Source organism: Strix aluco, chromosome Z (assembly GCF_031877795.1).
Source record: "Strix aluco isolate bStrAlu1 chromosome Z, bStrAlu1.hap1, whole genome shotgun sequence".
Lineage (NCBI taxonomy): Eukaryota > Metazoa > Chordata > Aves > Strigiformes > Strigidae > Strix > Strix aluco.
The window spans coordinates 31439130-31466352 of NC_133971.1; the positions used below are offsets into that span (position 1 = coordinate 31439130).

Here is a 27223-nt window from a genome sequence, read left to right on the forward strand (position 1 = left end):
TGTATATTGTGGCCACTTCCTCAGCTATGAGATTTGCAGAAGAGAAAGAAAAATTCTGCTTTTGTGTTTTTCACTGGGCCAAAACTTGGAAAGATCAGATACTTTGTTAAAGAATCTTTTTCTATGAAATTCTTAACTTACTCCTGAGACAAAGGAGATTGCCATATGTTTGTGTATGCTTGGTTTTATACTCTGTCTTGTGGATAATTAATCACATCTTTAAGCCTTTGGAAGTTTTTTCACCATTGGTTTTCTTGTTATGCTTTTCTTGACTATTAGCTATTCTTTCATGCAGAAATTACATTACTCTTCACCATTACTCATAGCAACGTATGTTACTTCTAATGAACTTTTTTTGTTTGTCATTTTAACATCCTTGCTTGAAAGCAGAACAGGGGAATCATGCAGACTGATATATTATACTCACTTTGCAAATTTTTACAGGAGTCAAAACAAATTGTCAGCAAGAAAAAAAAATCTCGTCTGGTATTTAGCAGTTGAAAACATTGTACATAAAGCAAGGAGGCTATTACTGCTCCTCATTTTAAGGAAACAAAATTAAAATTGCCTGTTTTTTCACTAATATAGCCTGTAGATATTATGCCTAAATCCTCAGTGAATACCTGTGATCGCTACTTTCTTCAAGAGTAAAAAATGCCAAACAACCCAAATCTCAGCAACCAAAGGACAGCTTCTGGGCAGTAAGAAAAATTGTGACATGTACCTGTAGTGGTATTGTAATACGTAAATCAATGAGGGTACTCAACAAAAAACCTACCTATATACAGATAGATGTGTATTATTACTCTATTAGTATATCTCTTCACCTCAGGCAAGGGCTGTTTGCAATGATGAGGTGAAGTATGCATCTGAATTATTTATGGCTGTGATCTCAAGCAAATTGTGCCCAAATTATTCATTAATATACTTTCACAAGTTTTTTTTCCACAAGATTCTGTATTGTCTTCAGGATTTTTTCCCAGAATACTGTTTTCATGTCAACCATGGCAAACACTGGCAGGTCTTCTGATGAAAAATCATCAAAAAGACAATCAAAAGGGAAAGCATGATCCTTGCATCCATATAGTGTTGCCAAATGAAGTATACGTACAGATACTAAGAACTGGAGTTTTTAAATGTTGATATGAATTTTCAAAAATATGTTCTGTGGAGGTCAGTGAACTCAACACTAAGCATGTATTTGCTGGAGGTGTAGGTTTAGAAATAACACAAAAATTTGCTAGCAGAAGAGTTGTTTAATACAGAATGGTTTTGATTATTCCTGTTGCAGCCTATATTATTTTGTTATGTAAATTGGAGTGTCAATATGCAAGGAAGCCTCTGAGATTTACTGCTTACAGACAGTAGGTCATTTTTTTTCATTTTTCCTCTTTGACTGTGCTTGACTCTGGGCATGAAACATATTCCTCACACCTTTTTGTCATCAAACTGCAAGAACATTTGGATGTATGGTTGAGAATAGGTGCTGCAGATGGATTTGTTTTGATTAAAAGAACTGTTTCATACACAAGGAAATGAGAAAAAGACATTGCATGCAATTATACTAACAGGAAAAAAAAAACACAAAGGAAAAGCAAAGACAGGGCTGAGGGTCAGAGAAAGCCGACTGGAGGCACACATATACTCACAGGTGGTGTTTCGCTTGGAATATGTGATAGAAGAGACAGCCCCAGTTACATGCATTTTGTCTTTAGAAGGGACAAAGATTGGAGTTGCAAAAACCCACTGGATAGGAGTTGCAAAAACCTACTGTTGCTGCTTTTTGAGCTATTTCAAATTATCTTCTGCTGTTATTGGCCAGTTCTTACCTCTGTAGCACACAGGGAATGGAGGGATGCATGAAATGGAATCTGTAGATCCTTTTTCTCTTGAATACCCAAGTAATGCAATATCATTGTTTGCCACTGTCTGCCAACTACTGCCAGCCCCTTAACATTTCAGAGAGACTAAGGCATGCCTTAGGAAGGACATAGCAGTCAAAAATCATGAGCCAGCATATTTTTGAAATGTTACGCATCATTTCTATGCTTAAATTGGAGTTCCAAGGAGTAAGCTTAAGATGATGTAATGAGAGTTATGTTCCTGTATCAAATGTCTCAGAATTTTGAGGATCTCGCATTAAAATTTGTAGTCGGAGAAAGTTTCTAGATATTTAGATATACATCAGATGCCTATTTCATGGTAGTTATTATGATTTTATATACAAATAGCTTATATATTTTATTTAACAAGATTTTTGTGTCCTGCCATAGAGACTGTTAAGGAGAAAGTTATTTTCCCTCTTACCTTTTTGAAGTTTGCACACAGAAGGGGAGGTTTACTTTTTTCTTCTTTGCATCTGGTTGTTTTCTGTATTTCTGCCACTATCTTAGTTCATCTGTGGCTTAGGTACTCTTAAAGAAAATCATGCTTTTTAAACCACAGCTTTCTCAATAATCTGGTAACTACCACAGCTGTTTCTTTAATCTGATAGACTCCCTTACATAACAACTGTCCTTTCTGATCAAAAATGACATTCTTAACATCAATAAATTCTTAAGATTTTCTGACAGGAAATGTTTTCTGGGACATACAATCAATTACAGCGTGCACTTGTCAATATTTTTTCAGAGAAATAAATCAAGAGTCATACCAAGATAACATACTAAAAAATAATGTCCTTGAGCTAGGGTGCATTTCTGGTTTTATTATTTGTTCTAATGACCAATGGCATTTCTTCTCTGAAAATGTTATCATTAAATGAGCCTGTATTATCTCTTAAAATATTATATTTTGCCTTCCATCTTCTCTGAATAGTTCCATCTGCAGGCTTTAAAAACTTTAAACCTTTCAATTAAGCTATTTGTCCTTGGGCTTCTGTAATATCAAACTTTTTCTGTTATATAAGTAAATCAATGAATACTCTCCAGTTCACTTGTGAACCCTCCCCACCCCCCAATAACTGCAGAGACTAAAGTCAAGAATTGAAAGGTAAATTAACAATTATATTTACATATGTTTCAAGATTGGATAAAAAGTGCTAACTGACATGTTAACACTCCTGTGATAATACCAGTACATTGTTATTTATGTAGGTAGTTCTGCTGCATAGTCTAGCTACAGACAGGTAAAATGAGGAAGAAACAATTTTTTTATACCTGTAAATGGTTAAATAATTTGTGAGTATGCTCTGAACGTTATTTCTAGGTAAACTTGAAAATGCTTTAGAAAGATCATTGGATTTTACTATCTGAGGTGACCTCAACTAAATCCTCCAAATGTGTATCTCAGACAGAGTTCTGACAAAAAGAGATTTAGTGCACTGTCTCGAGAAATGGTACAGAATATTTGTACTTGGTTTGCCCTTAGTTTGTGGGAACAATAGAGGCTTAAAAATTCTAAATCACAGAAATTGGACCAAGAAAGAGGCACGATATTGACTACAGTTTCTGCAAAAACAGAAGTGTTCAAGTTTAGGGTGGTATTTTCCTCTTCCCCAAAAGCGTTGACATTACTATTAATGCTTGGAATCTAACAAAAAGAACTGATGCTGTCCTTGGTTCTAGTGCTAAAAATTCTATAGCTGTAGCATTTTCCAGATTTTCACAGACACTTTTTAAGATTATTAGATTGATTGAATAATTCACTGCCTTTGAAGGTTTGAAAATTGAGTAATAACTTTAGCCTATGTAATATTTTCCTGCTGTTTATATAAACATTTCTAATAAAAAAATATTTTATGCTTAGTATATACCAGTGTAGTTACCCCTTGTAGTAGCATCTTCCATTATAAGAAAAGTTCAACTGTTCAGATATAGTTAAAGTCACAATAACTCACTTTTGCATAAACTAATGGACCTTTGTGAAATAATGAATAGACAGTCAGTATCATAAGAAAGAAGTGCCTCCCTTGTGTTGTTAGGATGAGAAGCTCTTGATTTTATTTTTCTGAGTGAAGAAGGTTGCTTTTTAAGTGGAAGGTTCATGGGGATACATTAGTTGGGAGCTGAGATGTAACAGCTGTCTGCATCATGTGAGCCTCTGAGCATTTGCTCACTTACAAGGTTCCCTTTTTTTTTTTTTATTTATAGGATCCATCAAGCAGTTATTGATGTAGAATTTTTCCATAGTTTAACAACTCTACTGCTTTTCTGATTGACGTAGCTCGCTCTGGGGAATTAAAAGTGAGAAATGAAAAAAAAATATTGTTACTACATAAATAACTGATGAAGAGTGGTCAATGTTGTCTGAAGTTTTAAAGCAAAGGTTCTGCATAGTATGGGTCAAGAAGTTACTCAGATACACTGCTGTAGATAGCTCTGACAAGAACTGGATATGCATTTAGTAATTGCATCTCATTCATTCAGCAAAATACGAAGCAATTATGTAGAATCCTACTGAAATCCAGTACTTCAAAATCCCATCATTTAAAACAATGCAAGACCATAGTCTGGGTTCATCACATCTTACCTCTTCAAGAAAATTCTACAAATTGTTCTACAACTAAAATTTACAAATACTGTCAATTGTGTGCTTTGGATCTAATGCAGAATAGTTAGAAGGCATCAGTTGCAAAAACATTTTTGACTGCTGTGATTTGTTATTCTTCAGATGCCATTTGCTTTGTTATAAATGCAGAAACTTTGTATGTAAAACAAATTTGTGTAATCAAGATTGAAAGGAACGATTTTGCATTTGAAGTTTTTATACTGAGTGGTGAACTGTTATCAATTCTGTTTTTACACTGATAAATTTCTGATGAGTAAGCTCGTATTTTAAAATTACTTTTTCTTTTAAATTCTTCCTTTTTTCAAGAGACCTAATGCATGTGACAAGACCATTACAGTTGGGCAGACAGTCATCACGAAACATAGAAATACACGGTACTATAGTTGCAGAGTCACGGGAGTAACATCTCAACTTTTCTATGAAGTCATGTTTGATGATGGCTCTTTCAGTCTGGATACTTTTCCTGAAGACATTGTTGTAAGTACTTTCTCAGATATCTGTTCTTTCTGGTTTGGTTGGTTTTTGTTTGTTTGAGTATGGTTGGGTTTTTTTAAATTAAGAGAGTTGGAACCTCTCAAACTACTTCTTTTGACCTTGAGGAGGTAACATCTTAATATTCAGTTCATGTTTGTTACTTTTGCTGCTGAGAATGATTATTTTCTAATGGGCTTCCAAACCTTGGTTGTTCTTATTAGTCTTTGCCATTTGACCAAATGAATCAAAAGTAATCTTAGAAAAGCTTTTAATTAAATAAGAAATATGTATTTAATAAAGGATATGAGAGAAGCAATTCCATATATCCTTCTCTGTCTCTCAGAGATAACTTATAAAAATTTCCTTGCAGAATGAAAAATTCTGCTGTAATGGGAAGAATAGCTCTCAAGAATATGTTCTAACAACTTGTTTACACCTTCTGATATTTAGTTTGTGATATTACATTATGAATGATAAAAATCATCAGGGAGAAGACTGTAGTTTATTGCATTTCCAAAAAACAGTTGAGATTTTGACTTCCCTTATGTACTTACATAATCCACCATGTTTCTCAGAACTGTTAAAGACCACATTGTGCACTTCATTAGCACATATGAACAAAATTTGCAGACAGTTAGGGAAAGATTCTGTTTCTTTCCGCATTTGCAATGAATACATTGGATGTGAACCTTCATTGTGTTCATCATGTGCTGCTTGACGTCTTTCTCATGATAGGACTCTGATTCTTCTTTACCTTCATGCTCCTCTGAGTCTTTTTTGTGCTGAACTGGTATTTTTGCTGCACCTCCTGCTAATAATCTCTAAAAGTTAGAGCCCTCAGTGAACACTGGTATGCAAAAGTGCTGTTTGCTGCGAGACCACTTTTCACTTACCCATGTGTCCTGTTCTGTATGTAGAAGGGGAGAGTCTGGCATACGCAGTGGTGCAAAAGAATACATGCTTTGCAGCTTAAGGGGCACAACCCCATATCCTTCTCCCGTGAAAGTCTGTCAACTGTTCTGTTTTCTGCAGGCCTAATGTTTTCCTGGAAGTGGTATTAGCTGACAGATACATCAGTGGAAATTATACTGTTGTTCTTAGAAGCTTCTTAGTTATTGAAAAGTCTGATGCCTTTTGAAAATACGGTATTAGAAAGGGTACATTTCAGAGCAGTATATGGGGATTGAGCTGTTTACCTCCCACTGATCTGAATAGAAGACAGGCAGCAAATCCCTCTTACATGTCTTTGAAAATTTATCCTTGAATTCGAAACACTCCAAAAGGCTCCATTAATGATCAAAGACATTCTGATTTAGGATGATCAAGATATTAAGAAAATGTGACTGTATTGTTATTAGAAACCCCTCTTTTGTGTATGCCTGCGTCAAGGATCTGGTAAGGCAGAGATGAGAAACTGCTTGCTGCCGTAGTGGGGTAGTCTGATCTGGAGTTAATAATAAATGTAATCAGGTCTGGATATGCCTCAGTGCTTCTCAGATAGTGGATGAACAGCATATAATTGTTTGATGGAAACTCCAAACGAATTTCACATTCCTTAGAGAAATCTTGTTGTGTTTTCATTAGATAATATACCTGCAGCAGTTACTGGAAGGGGAAAAAAAAAATGTTTTTTCTTCTGCCTGGACTAAAACTTGCTAATCCATGCAATGTGCGTATCAGGTGTTAGTGCCGCTGGGAGGACTTATTCATCAAATCTGGTGTGAAAGCAATATTGCTACCTATTGAAGAACTTATTTTTCTAATCTGTTTTCACTTTTCAACTAGCTCACGAAGATAGCAGGAGCTTTCCGCTTTTCCAGTATGTGCTGAATCCACTACATAATTTCAGCTCAGCTCACAATAGACCACAACTCCAATGTTCAGACATAGTGATTTATTTTTAAGGAGGAAAATCGGAAGCAGGGAAATTTCAGTCTTGAAGCTTTGTGAAACTCTGTTTGCATGTAAGCATTCAATAACTACCAAAGCAGGGTATACATTGTTCTCTTCTCCTATGTATTTTTCTTGGTTTGTGTTAGCATTTGCTAAATATGTCAGTTTTGTTGGGGTTTTTTTTAAGTGTAGGTGTTACATATAGGCATAGCTATATAGATTTTTTTATTTCAAGCTATTGCTTGGGCACTATACCTGATTTCTACATTGTCAGAATTTCTTAGAATAATCACTCCTCAATTACAATCTTTAAACCCATTAAATAGCTTGTTGATGTGCTAACCAGTCAGCTTTCCCTCAACCTAGCATGTGTAAGAGGCTGCAACAAAGTATATGGGTACAGTGTTTTTCTGGAAGAAATAGCAGGACAATGTCCTCTGTAATTCATGGAGAGACTGCAGCGAGGGAGATAGTATGTGATGTCTTAAAGGAGGTGAGACGACAGCTTTAGCAGTTAATGTAATGATGCATGCACACAAGCGGAGAGTGCATATGCTGCAGTCCTAACTGCTGCCAACAGACAGCATGTATGTGTGCCACTTGACACTTCTTGAAGGATTAATGCTCTGCAACTTGTCACACATCCCCTAGCTCAGCACCAGGAGGACTACTGTCCTGCCCAGCAGTCCAGATGTCAGTTTACAGGTTATACATTAGGAAATGTCTCAGTTCTTTGTCCTGCTTATTTAGAGACATGTCCTGCAGTTCCTTTTTTTTTTTTTTTTTCTGTTAGTACCTGATGAACATATCTCCACTGGCATATCTTGGCAGTTCACTAGAAATTAATATTGTGGGTACTTAGCTAGGAGTTTTATTTGTTTCTCTATATATTGTGGTTGTCAATAATGCCTTAACAGCAAGTATAATTAAAATATATATGCATATATATGTATCCTGAAATTAGAGCTAAGGATGAAGTTGTTCCCATATTACCTTACTGAAATCCCAGCTAAACAGGGAGGCCTTGCAGTATACTTGGTCAGAGACAGAAAGGTCCCACCAAATTGCATTGGTTACAAGGAAGAGAGGAAGAAAAAAATTGTGGCGTCAAGCATGCTTTGAGTCTGTGGGGAGGTCTGATTATAGAAGAGCTGTCCTGAAATGGTAGACATTCTTGCAGGCCATTTGCCCCAGTAAGTGCCTTGGTCCTTCAGTGACGAGTTTACACAGAATTCTTTGCTGTTTTGGTTTCACCTTGTGGTTATCAAGCAAACTAGGTGAACAAAAATGAGTGTACTTACTCTTGCTGCCACGACATACCCACACTGTTTTCGTTTACTGTTAAGTATATAAATGTAGGGGTTCTCCATTGAGAAGGTAAATCTGATCTGTGGGTTGTCATGTCCACAACCCAAAACAGACTTTACTTATTAAAATTTACAAACTGAGTACCATTCTAAGTGGTATTGTAGATTATAGAATGCTTCTGTAAATGTTCCTTACAAGCATCTTAAGAGTTGAGGAAGTGAGATGTGTTTGGAAGGACACTTGGATGCTATATTCAGGAGTTTATGAGTTTGTTTTGCAGAACTACATTGTGGTAATTTTCATGGGTCCCAATAAAATCTAAAAAGCATACTCTTGAAAAAGTGTATATTATTCAGATTAAGACATTCAGACTGCAGCTGTCAAAAGCTGGAACAAGAAATTATTTTTGCGTGTTGTTGGTCCATCCAACATCTTGCTTGATTTTTTTTAAATCTGTTTTTCTGACTGTTTTTTGACTGTTTTTTTGAAGTGGATGCCAACTTACCTGAAAAAAATTCAAGCATAAAAAAAAAAAACAACAATGGATTTTTTGATATACCAACAGTGATACCTGTAATCCTTAACAGAATTATGTTGATACTTACACAAGTACCTTCTTTTAGTAGTGCACCCAAGAGAGCCTGAGTGTGGAGAGAATGGAATAGATTAAGCTCTGTCTTTCTGTGTCTGTCAGTACTTCAAATTCACCACTGGCAGAGGAGGGAGGAACAGGGCTATTGAGAACTCTTGACAGCCAAAATACTTCACTGAAATTATGACCAAGGCTCCAACTTCTTACAGTGTGCACCTAAATTTCACAAAGTCTAAAATTATTATCATCTGCTTTCTTTGTAATAAAATTGAGCACATTTTAGTTGCCAGTATTTGAAGAAAAACCTGCCAGTATGATAGAAATGTAATTTGAGAAGATATTAAAAAGAAAAAATAATACTTTTCTTGGCCAGGGACCTTCTCTGCAATCCTCTACCACTGTCCCAACCCACAAATGCTCACTTTACACCCCTACAAAATCATGAAATTAAAACTTTGACATCTTATGACCCACACTCTAAGGTATACACATACAGTGTGCGTAGTCTTGCCAATTATCCTATCTTTCTTGATGATTGTGGACTCACTGAGGTTCTGAATGATCCTTCCTGGCCTAGATATCTGGCAGGGGTTTGAAGCTTCATAGGCATTTATAATCTTAGAAGTTGCTCAAGATGAAGTGAACTAATTTGGGTAAAGTACAGGCAAAGTGGTCAGGCTGAATACAGATTGTCCCAAGGATAGTGTTATTAGACTAATGAGAGAAAGAATGGATTTACTTCATCCTCCTTTGAGCTGTAGAACAAATGGGATTTATCTGGATGGTTCTTCAAAAATTATTTCCTCCACAGACTGGGTAGAGGGAACATTAGTTTAAAACCATAATGTACCATTATTAGGTGGGACTTTTTGCATGTGCAGGTTAGAAAAGGTACCTCACTTTGGGGGGCCGTGAGTGGTGGATGTAGCTTCAAGAACAAAGTCTTACTTCTTTACAAGAACTTCTCACTAATGACTTTGTCCATGACTATGGACTTCCACTGCTGCAGTATATATGTGTCTGCATATGTCTATGTGGACACTCATTCATCTTCTCAGTTTCTGTGTATGTTAATACTTTTGTTTCTGCTTTTGAACAAACGTACTGCTTGAACAATGGACATGGGGAAATGCTGGGCTAGCACATAAGTCTAGGCAGTCCATTAATCTCCACCTGGATATAAAAAATAGAAGACTGAATTCTAGCCCTAGTCATTTCTGAAGGATGCTGTGTTTTTTTGAAAATCTGTCCTACAAACCAGGTATATGTAACTTTCCCTCCATCAAAGTTGTCTGGCATTATAAGTGACTAAACCACTGATTAGTTTCAAGCATATTTTTCTGGTGGTTTCTCATCTGCTTGTCTACCTGTTCAAATCAAAACTTTACGTAGTAGTGCTTACCTGCCTCCTTGTATCTGTGAAAGATCCATTAGACTTCTGACAGACATTAATAGCTTATTGTTCAGTTTTATTATACTGGCATGTAAATCTATAAAGAATGGCTAAGGAAATTAGAACTGTTGAATTTGCACTCTTTCTGGGCAATCTATAGATACTTTGGATGCACTCCAGTACCACAATTACCAGCGATTTCTGAGAATGTGAAATAGAAAAGCAAGCAATGCATTTCTGAAGGTAACAAGAGGGTAGATCGTGTTTGGTATAAACATAGTCAAAAAGTCCTCAGAACTAGCTGTGTGATGTGAGAAGAGACACCTAATGAATTATAATAGGTTTAGCAATCTTTTTTTTCAAATTCTTAACCGAAACAACATTGAGTCTCTGAGCTGAATAATTTGCTACTCACGTTGGTTTGGCACAATTTTTTTTGCAGCATTGTAAAATTACCTGCTGTATAGTTGAACATACTACTCAGCAATTTGTATGGTGTGACCATTGACAGACAATTCTGAAAAATTCTGGAAAGCAACTGTGAGAACTGCGTGACATGTCTCTGAGGAGAAAAATTTTGTTCCTTTTCCTAGTTGGATTTGTAAAAATTGTGTGGGATTTTGCATTCTTGTTCTGTAAAATACTCCAAGAAGTTAAATATGTATATATGTTTTGAAGAATTTACTTCAAGTTTGTGTGAGCTGAGAAATTTATTTTAACACATTTTTGTAACTGTGAACTTTTGAACTGGGTTTGCAAGCGCTGATACACAGAATGCTATGCTTTGCACATGCAAATAATTGAATAATAACATAAATGAATTTCTGTTTTTAAAACTGTGGTCTTAATAAGTTAGAATCAAACTTTTTCAAAAGCAAAGATTAAGTTCTAGGGCTTCAGACTGGAGGCTTTTATTCCATCGTTTAACTCTTGAAGCTGCAAAATGTCAAAACATCCAATAGTCTGATTCTAATCTGAAACTTGTTGTACAGCACTATAACCGTATTGATTTAAAGTGACTTACTTTCACTTTACTTCATTATGGAGAACAGAAGTGATTTTTCTGTGGCTCTTGCTTTTTCTTTGTTTCCTGTTACAGTAGAAATACAGGCAACTTAATAGGTAAGCATAAAAAATGAATATAGGAAAGATTAAAGGCAAATTAAAGCTTCAAATATAAGTATTATCTTTACATGGTTTCCTGTGTATAATGTCCTTTCCACTTTATAATGGAATACTTTATGGATCCTTATCGATAATGATTTTAGAAGAGTTGAAGGTAATGCTCTCACAGCTCAGCAGGAGAAACAAAATGGAAGATAATCAATTACTTTGCAGTTTATGATAAGATGGCTGACTTTGCAGTGAAGCAGGTGAGAGACAGAAATATATTACAATGCTTCTTGTGTTTGCAAAGTGAGTGTGTGTCCATGTCCGGGACCACGACGAGTACAGCTGTGATGGGCGTGTGGAGCACAGCGAAATCCCCGGAATCACACAGGAACCACTGAGATGAGGTGGGACTGCTGGGAGTTGGGGAGGACCACTATTTCTGCTCCCACCTTTTTTCTGAGGTAACCCAGGAATTGTAGGATTTTCAGAACCGGTAATTTACCGTATTTGTTGTGTGTTTCAGAAGTAGATTATCTCCAGACTTGCCATGTGTGTTTGGGGAGGGGGTTGGGTGTAGGGGGTAGAAGGAGCATTTTCCTTCGAGTGTGTTATGTCCTGGGGCAGGAGCAGGAGCAGAACATGAGCTGCTCTTTGTACTCGTCTGACTGCAGTTGATTTACTGGGAACTTTAAACCTTTAGGCCTTCACCAATATATAGATGGGCAGGATACGAGGTAGTACTGTAGAATTCAGGGTCTCATCTAACTTTAATGTAAACATAAACAAGGGTTCTCTGCTGCGCTAAAGTAGTCTAGTAAGTACAGTGAATCAGACATCCTGGTGTCCTTTCCAACTTCACCTTCCCACTGCTAACACTGAGTTTTGTCCCATAAGATTATATTCTACCCCAAATTAAAGCTTCCTCAGTGTCGTCTGTACTGCACCTTATTGTGATGCCCAGTACCACCCTGGACATCCTAAGCCACATTCTGCAATGTGGTTTTGAATTGTAGCCTTCTGGGCAATTCTGCGTCTGTCAGTTAGCATTACACATGTATTTGTGTAATTAATACTTCGCTGAAAGGCAATGTAATGGTTGAAATAGTAACTTGCTAAGCTAAATGGAAAGTAAGAAATTTTTAGATGTATTCAGGAATGCATGATCCAGTTTGTCTTCCAGTTTCCCTTTGGTGAAAGCATATATTCAGTTTGTAAGAGAAGATTCAGTAGCATTTTAAGGACAACATATTATACATAAATTCAAAGTATTTTTATAGTATGCATTATGTGATCCAAGGCTAAATTTGTTGAATTACAGTAACTATTGTGTTAATTCGGTGATTTCACTGAATTTATACCAATTCAAAACCAGAATTGCACTCCTGGGAATCAGGCCTGCTCTTTCAAATGCAAATGCACTGTGTAAATTGCTGTTCCTGTTTAGATAAAGTTCTGACTGTGGCAAATTAGCTACCACTCTCCTTTTCATTCAAATTATCTTGGAACATATGAAACCTAATTTTGTGTTTCTAAAAATTTGCATTAGCTACCATCTACTATCAGCTCCCAAAAGAAAAACAGTTTGACAGTCTGTTGAGATCAGTGGTTGTTTCAGAGTTTCCACACTCTGTTTCTCCACGTCCACTTCAACAGTGTTGGTAGATATATTCACTGTTTGCAGCGGTGGAATGCTATTTGTTGGTATGACAAGCTTTTCTAAATCAGAGGTGTTAGTTGTAATCACATTAGTTGTGCTCCTTATGAAACAATCACTGGTGAGCATGACTAGCAATCACATTGAAAGTTAGTATTAGCAGAAGTAACATAGGCAGAGAAGACACCTTGCACGAAGTGCCTTTGCAGAATGGCCTTGGGGACATTGAAGCTCCATCCTCAGGACTGTTCAAAGGTAGCTTTCCTGCTCTGCCACGGGATCATTTTTCTCTCCGGGGTCTGTACAGCAAAAGCTGACTCCTCCTGACAGCGTGGTCACCCAGTGCTTAGTTCTGCACTCCTTCCCTTTCCAGCCGTCTTCAGCTGATTTCTGCCAGTCCAGAGAGTGCTAGCTCAAGGTAGGTACCCTAGTAGCAATGAAGTAGGATAATAAATTTAACTCAGGTCCTAATTTAAAGGAAAAATTTAGAAACGACTGATGCAGTTCAACTGTAGTCAGTGGGAGGACCATTTCTGTGCCAAAGCCCAATAATCAGGCCTGGATTTTTCCTACTTCATGTTGTGAATCTGGGGACTAGAAACGCACTTGAAGTCTTATCAGTGAAAATCAGAAGTAGTTAGTGTGTTTTGTCTGTGTTGTGAGAAGTAACCATTGTTTTTGTGATTAATACCAGAATGCTCGTTTGCTATAAACTGAAATGAATGTGCTATGAGTTGAATTTGCTGTGAAATAAATTTTATTTTCCCCAAAATAAGAAGACAGAGGTGTTAGTTGTTCAGTTTTGGAGACCATGCATGAATTTTAAGTTATTTTTCAGAAACCATGGAATTTCTAGGATAAAAGACCACGTGAGTCAATATTATGTCTTGCTCAATGCAAATTGTGGTTAGATAGACTGATACTAAGGCCTGAGCCGTTCTTATGGATTTAAGCAATGCAGGGGATGACAGAAAATGGACAATTTCTATTTTGCAGTTTGATTTTAATAATATATATAAATTTATGAACAAACACAAGATGAGCAATAATAAAAATATATGTAGATAGGCAGGATAGGAAGGCCAGGTTTATTGCAATTACAGAGTCTGATTTAGCTGTAGCTTGTATTTTTGGTACCTGTTTCTCTTTGCTTTTTGAAACCTCAGGGCTAGATTATGTTTTCAGTCTGCCAGGAGGAAGATTACAATATTGTGCCATGGCCCCTGTGCATCAGGGATAGAACAATACGGAAAGGATCTGTATCACCAGGCACGTTGCGGGGCTGAAGCCAGGCTGCTGCTTACCTCTGCCTTTTGCCATTGCTTCTTGCCAGGTTTCATGACAACAGCATAGTGGGATTCACAAGAACCCTTCAATACAGAAAGCTGCAGCAGCACAATGAAATGGACTCCTACACGGTCTTTCTGCAACACTTCTGTTGATTGATTGGAATATGTTCTTCCTAGAGGGTTTTGATGTCATATGACACAGAAATAATGAGTAACTTAAAAGGATAAAAATTACATTCAGCTAAACTAATTGTTGCAAATAGTAGTTTTGAGTGAACATTGAAACTGTCTTTAAACCCATAGCATCCCAGGAAGAATAATGCCAGTAAGGTTCTGTGTATATTTATACTGTTCCTTTACCATTAAGTAAAATAATTTATACAATTTCCATGTATTTCATTCTGTCACTGCATTACAGAGCCATACAGAAAAAATAGGATTAGAAGTATGTGCTAGCTCACAAAACCTGTTTTGAGAGCCAGGCTTAACCACTTTAGCCCTGTACTATGTCAATTATACCATCAACAGTATTTGACAAGAATTTGAATAAACAATGAGTCTTTTTGTGCTTTGTTTTGGAAACAAAACAAATCAGCAAGTAAAACTTAGGAATGTCAAGGATATGCCGAAATTTTTGCTAAGTGACATTGAGAAAAATGCTGTACTTTGGATACAGTTTAAACAAACAAAAATATTTTATTTTGAATACAGTCTATACCATAGCAATTTGAAAAATAATAGAGCTCAGCGATGTGTCTGCCAGCTAAACAGATAAACACTTCTATTATTGTTGAGAAAAATAAAATGGGAGTTTCTGGTGTTGTTCTTGGGATAGGGGCTGCTCAGTTAGACACTCTCCTGAAGAAGGAAGTGCCAGCCTGATTATGTTTGCTGTCTTGGTTAATGCTTGATGACAGTTTGATGCTGCATGTTGTGGATTTTGTAAACACCCTCATGGGAAATAGGTAGAAGAATGTTAAGGATATGGCAGATCTGAAAGTTATTTAACAAGTTCCAGAAGAACAAAATGGTTCAGAAAAGGAAGAGGCTACTCTGCATGTCTAACAAATTACATTAAGTGATGCCAGTTTATGAATGCACACCTAAAGTTTGTAAAACAGTGCAGCTATAAGGGAAAAATTCATGCTGATTCAGATGAGTTAGTGGTGAGTAAGAGTAAACTTTGAGTGAACCACTTGCAGACAATATTCCCACTTAATACTGTATACCATAGATTGATTTTACTTTAATGTCTTTCCAAGTTTTTGGCCTTATTTTTTAATACACAGAAAAAGAAATCTCAATTTTCATTGTATTGTTTTATATATATATATGAATGTATTAAGGTTATGTTCAGGGAAAACTGTTCTCCAGTGATACTCATTAGCTTTAGAGGAGGGTCTTCAGACTGTTACAGATTGCAAATGTCTTTTACCTCACAATGTTTCATTCTCCTCTTCCCTATTAAGCTCACTGTAGGAGCACAGCTGTGAAAACTTGAGTTTAGTAATCTCCCACAGAAAATACTCTAATCTGATCAAGATGGAGATCGATTTTCTTCATCCTAACAGAAGAAGTTCCACAGCATGCTAATGCAAAAGTATGAGTGGGGGGGGGCGAAAGCAGCTTGTAAAACAATATGTACTAGTCTAGATTTTCAATTGCAGGATCGAAGTGGGGACCTTCATCATCACAATTCTTCTATCCTCTCTTGAGTCAGAGTAGGATCGCATAATCGAAGCAATTAACAAGAGCCAAGTGATATGATGAAGGTGCCCCCTGATTGGAATAGACAAGTATTGGCATTTTCCTACTTGAATATGATTATTTCCTAACAACAATTCTAAATAGTTGACTACTGTTGAGTTTATACCTCCTCTAAAAGAGGCCATATGACCACACTTTGCTCTTTTCAAACAAGTTCTTGAGATACAATGACCAATGTTATTTCTATGATGTTAAATACAATATTATTAGTGTTAGTAAATAATGGATTGCAGTCTCTAGGACTTTTTTGTTCAACTGCTGCCTTCCTCATTGGGGAAAAGCCCCTCTAACTGAAAACTTTTTCTTCCATTATATACTCACATATTCTACTTTGACCATGCCAATATTTCCTTTCTAAGACTTCCTTTTTGTCTAGCTTTCTGTCAGACCAGAGACTAATCACTCCATTGGGGTTCCAGGTGGCAGGCCCACTGAAACACTTGCACTATACAGTTTTTATCTGTACTATTGGCATGTAGACAATTTCCAAACAGCACATCAAAAAAACAGTCTCGCATTACTGCTTTACAGCCTTCCCCTGTAGGTTCTTGGTATGAACAATTTACCCAACTATTATGAGTTTTACATGTGTTCAGTTCCATCTCCCTTGGTATTTAGAACAGTCATATGGTCTGCAATAGGGGTCATAATAATCAAAGCCTGGGGATAAAGCCCATTCACAAACACTCACCCCGACTCATACTCCTCTCTCGTTTGTGCAGTTAAGGCAGTAAATACCTTTTCCAGGAAAATGGAGTTGCCAGCGATCAGCATCCTCAGTCCTGAATCTTGTTCCATTATGGACTGTACTCAAATTGCTGACCCACCATTCTTGGTTAGGGCTTAGAGAGCCGAAGTTCTCTAAGGAGAGGGAGAGGAGAACGGTCACCCAAAGCAGTTTCTGTGATGATAGACAATACATCCTAAAAATATTAATAAAACAATGAACATCAATACTATACAAAAATTAAAATCCACATAAGGATCCCCCATCGTGGCTCAGGATATTGTTCTCCATGGGGTTTTACCTGCAAGAAGAAAGAAAAGCATTCTCAGTTCATTTTGAGAACTGGAAGTGGGTTATAATTAGAAAGATGGAATAATCCGCCCTGTATTAATTTTGCGCTCCTTTCCATGGGCATCTTTAGCTCTAATAGCTGAAATCTGAGCTCCAGCATCTACTAAAAATGTAATCAGGACTTGTTTTAGTCCCACGACCCCTGTGATCAGTAAATCACTCCAGCCATTTTTGGTGAGCTATTTAATGTAAATCCAGCCTTCGCCCCCCGCCCCCACTCACCATCGGGTGGCGAAGGACCTTCCCACCAAGCATTTGTCCCTGATGATTCAATCCACGAGGGTGCGCTGGAAGTAACATTCATCTGCAGACAAGCTGCCTTCTGCACACTCTCCAGCAATTGATCAACAGTTCCCGTAATTGCAAGGGGATCCCCCCTTTCCAAGGGGTTCAGCCCTCCGGCCCAGTACGCAGCCCTCTGAATTAATGACCATGGGGCCCAGCGATTACCAGTGGTTAGAAACACACCTAGACCCCAATATCCTTCAGCTTCCTTCTCTGACAACAAAATTCCATCCCCCCCGACAAAGACACTCTCCACACATACTCTGTCTCCGATTCTTTCACAGTCCTTGCAAAATCTTTTCTCAACTTTGCTAATTCAGCTGCTGTAAATGGGACTTCTTTGGTGACAACATGAGGATGGTCATTATCATCCTCATACACATACTCTGTTTTAACCAGCGGGTACATATGGGGGGGCTTTCTACAGTTTCCTTTGCTTTCTGCAAATCTCCTTGGGGATAGTTTTGCTGTATCCCCCTCTCTGAAAGCTTCACCTCTACCTCTGCCAGGGTATCCGCCTCCCTCAAAAGTTGATTCCTCAGTTTCTCCTTTAATATCACATTTTGGTTCCTTTCCTCCTCCAGAAACTGTTTATTTTCTTTCAACTGTTCCTGCAGTGTCTTTATTACCATTTGCAGGGAGTCAATTACAGTATCAGCTTGACAAAACCTCTGCTTTCTATCTTCCACCGCCGCTGCCAGACTCGCTCCCAATACTGCACAAATTATAGTTTTTCCTTTCCCGATCTAACCTTAGCTTCCTTCCGCAACACCCTTACCCTATCCACTACACTTTGTGGTTGAAACCAGTGTGTTTTTGCCCAGTCTTGTTCCTGGAGTGAGGGACGAGACTGATGTGCCTCAAAAGTCATATAATTTATCTATCCCTTCAACTGGCGAGGGGACATAATCACAAGCATTGGCTGCCTTCTCGGTGGCCATTCCTTTTTTCCTTTTTTTTTTTTTTTTTTTTTCCCTTAACACAAAGGGGTCATCATCCTGAGAGGACCACATATTAATATCCAGATTTCCCCTTTTCTCTCTCAGGAGGCCACACCTTAATTAACACACACACAAAAAAAATTACTATGCACTCTTCCTCCTATTCACTCTTAGGAGGTTGCACCTTAATTAGATGCTTTCTGTTCCCTGAGAACCCTGTTCATGTATAAAACAGGGAAGCGGTCCTCTCAGGGAGGCAGCATATAAGTTCCAAACACAACACAAACCCGCCGCCTTATGTTCCTGAGAGGTCCCACTTAACACAGCGGGGCAATACGGCATTCTTGTCTCTAGGGATCCTGTCCATGATGCCAATTTAATGTCCTGACCCAATGTCGGGGGAGGTTTCGATATGATCTCAAGAGCGAGATTAAGACACAAATGAGGTCAAATGCTGTATATCGAAAACAGGTTTTTATTATTAAAAAAAGTGAAGAGAGGTAGTGATAGGACAGAATGGAAGGAAAAGACAGAAATAAAGCAAGGATGCGGGATAGGGCTGCAAGAACAGTCACCACCATGGATCCAGCGGTGTCCTGTTGGTCCTCAGTCTTCAGTTCTTTGGTGGTGGGTGCACACGGATCTGGCTTCGATGGTGGATGCACACCCAGCAAAGTTTTCTGTTGCCTTTTTTAATTCATCGTATCTGCTGATGAGCATATCTGCTCACCTTTAGGTTTTTTTTCTCTGGTCCCACAGGTTTTGTTGCATCTGTCTTCAGGGCAGGAACGTTTGCCTCTTGTCAGTTCATTAGCAATGCAGGCATGGGGTCTGGCCTACACAGTAGGGCCACAAATGGCTACAGGATGGGGCCAGCTCAGCACACCTCTGCCCCTTTGAGGCTTGTCTAAAGAGTCCAACAATGCAACTGCAAAGAAGTGTGGGGGGTGCATCCTTCAATACACTCCCGCTTCCCTGGGCAACATTCCCCAGACCAATCCACAGGCCGCAGCGGGTTCTCTTGGAGGTTTGCACAGACAAAAGCAAGCTTTGAGACAGTCATAGGACATTTCAGTCTCTCACAGGATTGCATCACAAAATTTTCTGTTTCCTCTGAATTCACTAAAGATACTTGTTTTCAGTGTGGCTCCTTCGGATCAAACCTAGAAGTCAAAGGCTCTTATGTTCTTATAATTTTGAAAATAATTGTTGAATTTGAAATAGCTGAATTAACATAATTGCTAGGCAAAACATTGTCAAAATAAAATTGTAGGTATCCAAGGAACGTGGATTTCTGACAGTTTGGAGAATAGTCTCAATAATTCATAAATTCATTTTAGACAGGAATATCCATACCTTTTAGCCTTGCTTTAGGAAAGCATTTGAACATATTTTTTAAAACTTTAAAAAATTAAGATATTTTCTTCAAATGTCAGTGGCTGTATTCAAATTATGGGAATCTTGCAACATTTCACAGTTCCAGGATAAAAAGGACATGCTTCAGATGCAGACTTCCTCCCTTTTTTTCATTACTGTTGCTCAGCATTTGTTCTTAGTCTGTGTCAACCATCACCACCCTGCCACTGCAACTGGGTTTGCTACTTGCAAATTCCCTGTCCAGCCTTAATGAACCAAAGTATTGTTCCACGTCTGTAATAAAAACAAAGGAGTATCAGAAGAGAAAAATAGCAAAAATATCTATTTTATTTGTAGTGCTGTAAACAAGAATTCCTTAGTGACAGCATAGGAGACAAACCCAGTATTTCAACATAGTTCCCCGACATCTATTGCAAATGGATTGCTTACTATTTTCATTCAATACATATAATGAACCCCAAAATGTATGTTTCTAAAACCAGAAAATACCTATGCCTGTAATAAACAAGAAAATTTTAGAATTATTGCTATTTACAGGTTTTTGCTCATAAAGAAAACTTTTGACTGGCTGTAAACCTGGCACTGATGAGACCATACCTGGAGTGCTGTGTCCAGTTATGGGCTCACCTGTGAAGAATGACGTGGACATACAGGAGCAAATAGAGCAAAAGGATACGAAGATTATGAAGGCACTGGAGCATCTATCATATGAGGAGAGGCTGACAGAGCTGGGACTGTTTAGCCTAGAGAATAGTAGGGTTGAGGATCCTATCCAAGTGTATAAATACCTGATGGGAGAAGTAAAGAAGATGGAGCCACACAATTCTCAGTGTTACAGAGTGACAGGATGAAAGACAATGGATACCAACTGAAATACAGGAAATTTCTTAACATAGAATTTCTCTTCACTTAAGGAAAGATATTTTCACTGTGAGGTTTGTCGAATGCTGGCCTAATTGCCCAGCAAAGTGGTGAGGTGTTCATCATTGGAGATATTCAAACCCAACTGGACATGTCCCTCAGCAACCTTCTGTGGCTAACCATGCTTGGTGCTAGGGCTCTGAGCTGTGAAACAACTGGAATGTGAAATTGGACACTTGAGCGAATAGGCTTTTCAGTACAGATAGGCGTGATTTTGTCCATTTGTGTGAAGAATAAAATATACTGTGTAATTGTATGGGAAAAGTACATGGTTTGCAAGCTGAATGTAGATAGAGCCCACACTATATGTTATTTACAGCTGGTGTACGGGAATGTTGAATTATTGTCATATCTTGATGTATGACTTTTCATTATATGACTAAGAAAAGTGAGGTCACATTTTTGCAATTTTGTCATGGGTGTAATCATTCTCCAGAAGAAAATGGTGAGAATTATTTTTGCAGTAAAAAGAGAATCTCTGAAATGGTTATGTAGTATGAAAATAAAGGGTAGGAACTCTGGTAGAAATCATCAAAAACTATTTAGTACAGGTTTCCCAAACATTGTTGCATAGACTAAGACATTGTGGAGATACATGAAGAATGGGATTGTTATTTGTCTAGTTATTTGCATGAGAACTCTAATTTTCCGTATGACCAATTCCATTAGCTATCCTAGAGAAGCTGTGAGATTTTTTTCTTGTGCAAGGTGCAAAGGGAGAAATTCGTGCTGGGCTTTTGTTCTTGGAAAATTAATATTTGGCTTGACATCGTTGATAGATTGTTTGTTTTCAGGAAATTTGCTGTCTTCCATGATGCATTTTAAAAGTTTGATTCAAGACATTTAGCCAAGATTCCTTTTTGCACTTTAGCAAAAAGAGATAAAGGAAGAAGTATGATAATGACAATAACCATCACTGAGGAGAGAGCATTAAAAATATAGTGTTACTTAATTTATAGTTAGAGCTATGATAGTAATTTAGCAATTCCTGTCCCCTTAGAAGTCAATTATTGCACTGTTGGAAAGTTGGCATGAGCCATCCTTTCCCCTTGCCTCTTTCCCCCCACCTCGCCTGGGAATACTGGGACGGGAAGTACAGTAATGCCAGCTACTACTCCAAATATACAGTGAAGTTGAAAGGATATATCTTTCTGTGTCTGTCACAGCATCCTTTGCCAGACAAACACACAGGGCATATTTTAAAGCTGTCCCCTTGGCACAGCACCTGAGGGATGACAGAGATGGTATTGTCATGCAGAAAAGTGTGTTTCTGTGAAAATCCAGCTTTTCATTTCTTTTCTCATGTGTTGAATCAAATTCATGGGTTAAGATATGTGATTAAAAACAGTTTATAAAGCTTGGTTTTGGCTAGCATGATATTATAACAAGGTAATGTCCCAGTAAATATCACTGTGGTGCATTTTTACTTCCAGAGTTTGAGTTCTTTGTCATAATGATTGTTGGCCTCTGTTGGAAGTGAACTCAAAAATACAATATTTTTGTAAATTATTCTGTTTAAATCTGAGACTTTGAAAAGAGTAATAGTATTGCAGCAATACCAGGTCCTGCAGGACCTTGTCACTGAGTCCTCATACCTGAGTCCTTGGCTTTATCTTTTCTCTTCCCAGTCTAGACCTCTTAGAAGTGACCTCAGGTAACGTGGTCACCTGAGTTGGTCCTTTCACACCTGGGAGAATACTACTAAATTTACATGACAAGTCTTGTGATATAGTCCATACAAAGTATAGACGCCTTTGTTAGGGTGAGTATTTGGTAGAGATAACTTCCAAAGAATTGGTGATTGCAGACCTGACAGGATCCTTTTCTGGTCCTTCGTGTATTTCTTCATGTGGACAGCTGTTGTTATGGTGTGGTCAGTGTGCTCTGCAGATGAGTCATTTAGGTCATACTGACCCATACGGGGCAAAAGAAACCATAACAACGATATGTTGCAACTAATGTAAACTGTGCTGCCCTGACACGCTCAAGAAATGAGGCACAAAATTTGGCCAAAACACAGGGAAAAAACTTCTTCATATCTTTTGGAAAAAAAAAAAAAAAATCCCACCTAATTCTTTGTAAGCGTTTGGATTCTTTCAGTGTTTCTCCATCAGCTAAGTGAAGAAGAAATCATTGGCATTTTCACCCTTCGTAGTTTGATCCATCAGGGTATGATTCAGTCAGCAAATTTAGCATCTAGCAAAAGTGTGCTGTGGTTAACAAAACATGAGTTACTCGAATATGTAAAAGAGAAAGTATTACACATATGCAATTGCACTTTAGTGATCTTTATTTTCAATGTGTGATGGAAATTAATTTTGGGGGAAATGTATCACAGTTGCTGATAGCTAGCTGATGTATGCATACGTTGCCTTGCCAATACAGCATCAAACTGTAAAGAGTGTTTCTTTGGTCAATATTTCATTTTCATAAAGGCTAACAGTATCTTCTCTTAGCCCATTAGCAGGATTACAAAACTTCAAACACAAATGTTAATAAATGTCCTCCAATTACTAAATTGTAAAAAGCAGTTTAATGGTAATTTCAGTGTAGTGGCTCACTCACTGATTTGAGAATCCATCCTTCTTTGTAAATAGAGCAGAGATTGCCTAAGACTGGGGCCACCTGCAAAGGGAGAGGTTGTCCAAGTGAAATGGCCTGATGGAAAACTGTATGGTGCAAAGTATCTGGGAACAAACGTAGTTCACATGTATCAGGTGAGTGTCTCTGTTTATTACTGTGTACTCGGCTTTTCAGATGTCTTTAGTGCAAATTGCTCGTTCAGCTCTAACACTAGAGTAGCCAGCTGTGCCTTCAAACCTACAGAAGCCTGGAGTGTGGATTCTTATTGTAACTGCTAATGCATTTAAACTGATAAATAAAGCTGTCTAAACCATTAACAAGTGCTGTGCACTCTTTGGGAGTTAAGGTTTCACCTGTTCTTACAAAATCAAGAGAATGGGTTATTTGATAAGAACTCAGGTGAACAGGTGGAACATTAAGATTGAAAACCAGCATTTGTTATTTTCTCCTTGTTATTTACTTTTATTTGTTGTCAGGTAATTATACAATTAATATAAAATTAAGTATTGGTGTGTGACTACAATGAACCATAGGTATTTCATAGAAGGGTGGAAGGGAGGACAGTAAAAAGAAGATCATAAATAGCCCCACTTTCATTTGTCTGAGGCACTTTTGAATTAATTACACATAACCTAAGGAGCATTTTATCCTTAGCAAAGGCAAAAGGGAACTGAACACTGAATGCAGAGCTAAAAAGCTGAGTTCTGATTTCAGAGACACAATAATTGTTTTTTTATGTGTTTGCCTTTGAGAAAAATCAGTCAGCAGCTTTGAGTACCCAGGTGAATGTAGAAACTGCAATAAAACAATCACAATAATAATAGCACTTCTGAAAGAATGAGAATCTAGGTACATTTCATTTATATATATAAAATCATTTTCACTTATGTAACTCTTTTCATTGCAGGGCCTCACATTATGCTACAAAAATGGCAAATTTACTATTATATCTGTAGATAAATTAAGGCACAGGAAAGCTAAATAACTTGCTGCATTGACCTTCTCACTTTGCCAATGACTTGCAATTGAACTCAAGTCCTCAAATGCCTGATCCCTTGAGCTAGTCTCTAAATCTCATGTCTTCCTTTATATTTAGCAGCTGTATTATGTTGTGAAGGTGAAAAGTTCTTTATAAAATATAAAGATTATTGTTCTGTAGTAACATTAATCTTCAAATCATTTAATCATCTGAACAGCTGGTCTTCTGAGGAATACTGTGAGTGAGATTAGATGAGTGTTGTTATCGTTCATATTTGAGGGAATCTGACATAGTCAAAACAAACTTCATTGTCTTATTTCAGACCTCTTGGACAACATGATGAAACCAGTTTAGTTTAAGGGGAATGGATTAGCATGCGGAGGTTCAGTAAGGTTTGGAGTTCCTCAGCACAACAATCATGGGAGATTACTGTAAACTGCCTTGTAACAACCCCTATCATGGTGGAAATAACAAAGATTAAAGATTAGAGGGAGTCCAGATTGCACTGCATAGGATTTTGGAGACAAACAAGTATTTCAATCTGTAGGATGGGAGAGGAGGCTGCTACAACATGGCCACAGGTTACTGAAGGGTGCATGACATGGAGGGTGCAAGGCTAACTTCAAGACACATTAGTAGTTCTTCCTCTGGTCTTTCTACACAGTGTCTCTGAAAACTCCCAGGACCCATGCATGCACATACTCCATTCTTCTTCTGGGTTGTGAGATCTATGCTGCACCTTTGAGATTCAAGTCTTCTGTATGATCTTTTAGATGGTACAACAAAAGGAGAGACTGAAAAGGACTCTCTGAAATGAGTATTATGATCTAATAAGGCAAGTCTGTTCTACCTGGATAAATCTGTGAATTTCCCTCATATTTATGAGAAATTTGTACCAAATGTGACCGTAGTTGTGCATGCAGGAGCTATGACACAATGCACCAGAACTTATCATCCAGTTTGACATTTGTCACCCAGTATCCTACACAAGCCCTAAACAGAGTTATACATGCCACATGAAGCAGGTGTTCAAGTGAAATTGTTACTGCGATCCACATTTGATTTCTTGGTCATTTTTGATATTGACATTCATGATTTATTTTTGAGTTGCATTTCAGATTAAATTATCCAGTCACTCTATTAATTGCTTTCTAACAATTTCAGCTGAGCCTTTAATTTATAATTAATTTATTCCTGATAAAATCTCATGGAGAGAATAGCATATTACACAGAGACAGTACAGCAGCAGAAGTCCAAATAAAATAACTTGCTGGATAAAATTGATGATTTGAAATTGCAGTCTGAATTAAATTGGAGCTATTAGAGATGGTGGGTTTATATTTTGCATGAATCATAATACTATTGAAGGTCTTAGAGGAGCTCTTGTTGTGTTTGCCGTTAACGGTAGGCAAATTTATTTCCTGTGTGGTATGCTGAATTATAGCTGAAGAACTTCCAGTTACTCTTCGTTGTAAATGTTTTATATGTTTCATACTGCAAGCATGCCAGATGCTGTGGTATGAAGCAGTTGCCTCCTGCTGCACAGTAAAAACAAAAATATTGCCTATTCAGGAGGTGATTTTCTGATCACATGGAGCTGGCAGAGTTCATTTCCTGCCCAGTTCTTTCACCAGTATTGCAAAAAACATAATAATGTATTATCCAAATCACCAGTGTATTATGCAAAAACATTTTACCCAATGTATTATGCAGTAAGGAGCAGGAATAGTAGTGTGCTGGGTCTGTGTGTGTGGTGGGGGTTTCTGGTAGTGGGGGAGGGGTCTACAGCAGTGGCCCCCTGGGAGAAGCTTTTTGAAGTTCCCCTGGCTCCAAGTCGGACCCGCTTTTGCACTAAGGCTGAGCCAATTAGTGATGGTGGCTGTGCCTCTGAGGTAACGTATTTAAGAAGAGGAATCTGGGAGGAGAAGTTGGGAGTTGTGAGGAGGAGTTACGAGAAGGACATGTAGGCAAACACTGGGGCCAGTGGAAGAAGGAAGGAGGAAGCTGGGGGGAGGTGCATTGGTGCAGAGCCCCCCTGCAGCCGGTGGTGAGAGGGCAGGAGCACACCCCACTGCCATCCATGGAGGTCTGTGGTGGAGCAGATGCCCACCTGTAGCCCATGGAGAACCCCATGACAGAGCAGATGGCTGCAGCTGGGGAAGGCTGCAACTCTGTGGGAAGAAGACCCTGTTGTTGTAGTTCAGTGCTGAGAGGACTGTAATACACGGGAGGGACCCACAGCAGAGCAGCATGGAAAGGGCTGCAGCCCATGGGAAGCAGTCAGGTCAGAGACAGTTTGTGGAGGACTGTCTCCTGTGAGAAGGACCCTGCACTGGAGCAGGGGAAGAATGTGAGGAGTCCTCCCCCTGAGGAGGAGGAAGTGGTGGCACTGATGTCAACCCCCATTCCCTGCCCTCTGCACTGTTTGTGGAGAAGGAGATATAGAAATTAGGAGCAGAGCTGAACTCAGGAAGAAGGGAGGCATGGGGGAAGGTGTTTTTAAGATGTGGGAGTGCTTCTCATTGTCCTACTCTGTTAAGTGTTGTTGTTGTTAGTGTCTGAATTAAATTTATGTTCTTTTTCCTTCCCCTAACAAGCCTGTCTTTTGCCCTTGACCATAATGGATGAGTCATTGCTCCCTGTCCTTATCTTGATTCCCGAGCATTTTGCTTTAATTTCTCCTTCCCATTCCTGAGGGAGAAGGGATGAGTGAGCAGCTGCATGGTGCTTAGTTGCCATCTGGACTCAAACCATGACAAGCAGAAAGGTTGCACCTGCATCCTTGTGAAAAGCACCTAAATTGCCATAACTTTATTAAACAAGCTTAAGCCAAATTGACCTTTAAGTTTCTCTAACATACTAGTAATGAACTAGGCTTATGGGGTTAGTAGCAAGAATAGAGAGGAGCAAAGATGACATTTGTGACTTTGTTATCCATCTGTGCTGTGTGGATTTTAAATGCATTCCACATTTGTGCATCCCTGTTAATTGATGTAAAAAAAAATTTGCTTTTAAAGAAGTTAATAGTTCATAGGTCTGTACCCTGGCAGTTTTTTCTGCTGTTCAC

The 27223-nt window shown here is 38.2% G+C and overlaps 1 protein-coding gene across 11 annotated transcripts in view; it reads left to right on the forward strand.

Moving 5' to 3' along the window:
- Nucleotides 1–27223, forward strand: part of KDM4C (lysine demethylase 4C) — a 272586-nt gene that overhangs the window by 240751 nt on the left and 4612 nt on the right. For 6 of the 11 annotated variants that reach the window (XM_074811526.1, XM_074811528.1, XM_074811527.1 and 3 more), the window contains 2 exons: nucleotides 4816–4986; nucleotides 23192–23311. In XM_074811526.1, the coding sequence (XP_074667627.1) occupies nucleotides 4816–4986; nucleotides 23192–23311 (291 nt within the window). Of the gene's footprint in view, nucleotides 1–4815; nucleotides 4987–11586; nucleotides 11744–13309; nucleotides 13355–14269; nucleotides 14998–23191; nucleotides 23312–24820; nucleotides 24992–27223 lie in introns of those variants that run through there. The other 5 variants (XR_012621502.1, XR_012621500.1, XR_012621501.1 and 2 more) reach the window with 5 other exon arrangements.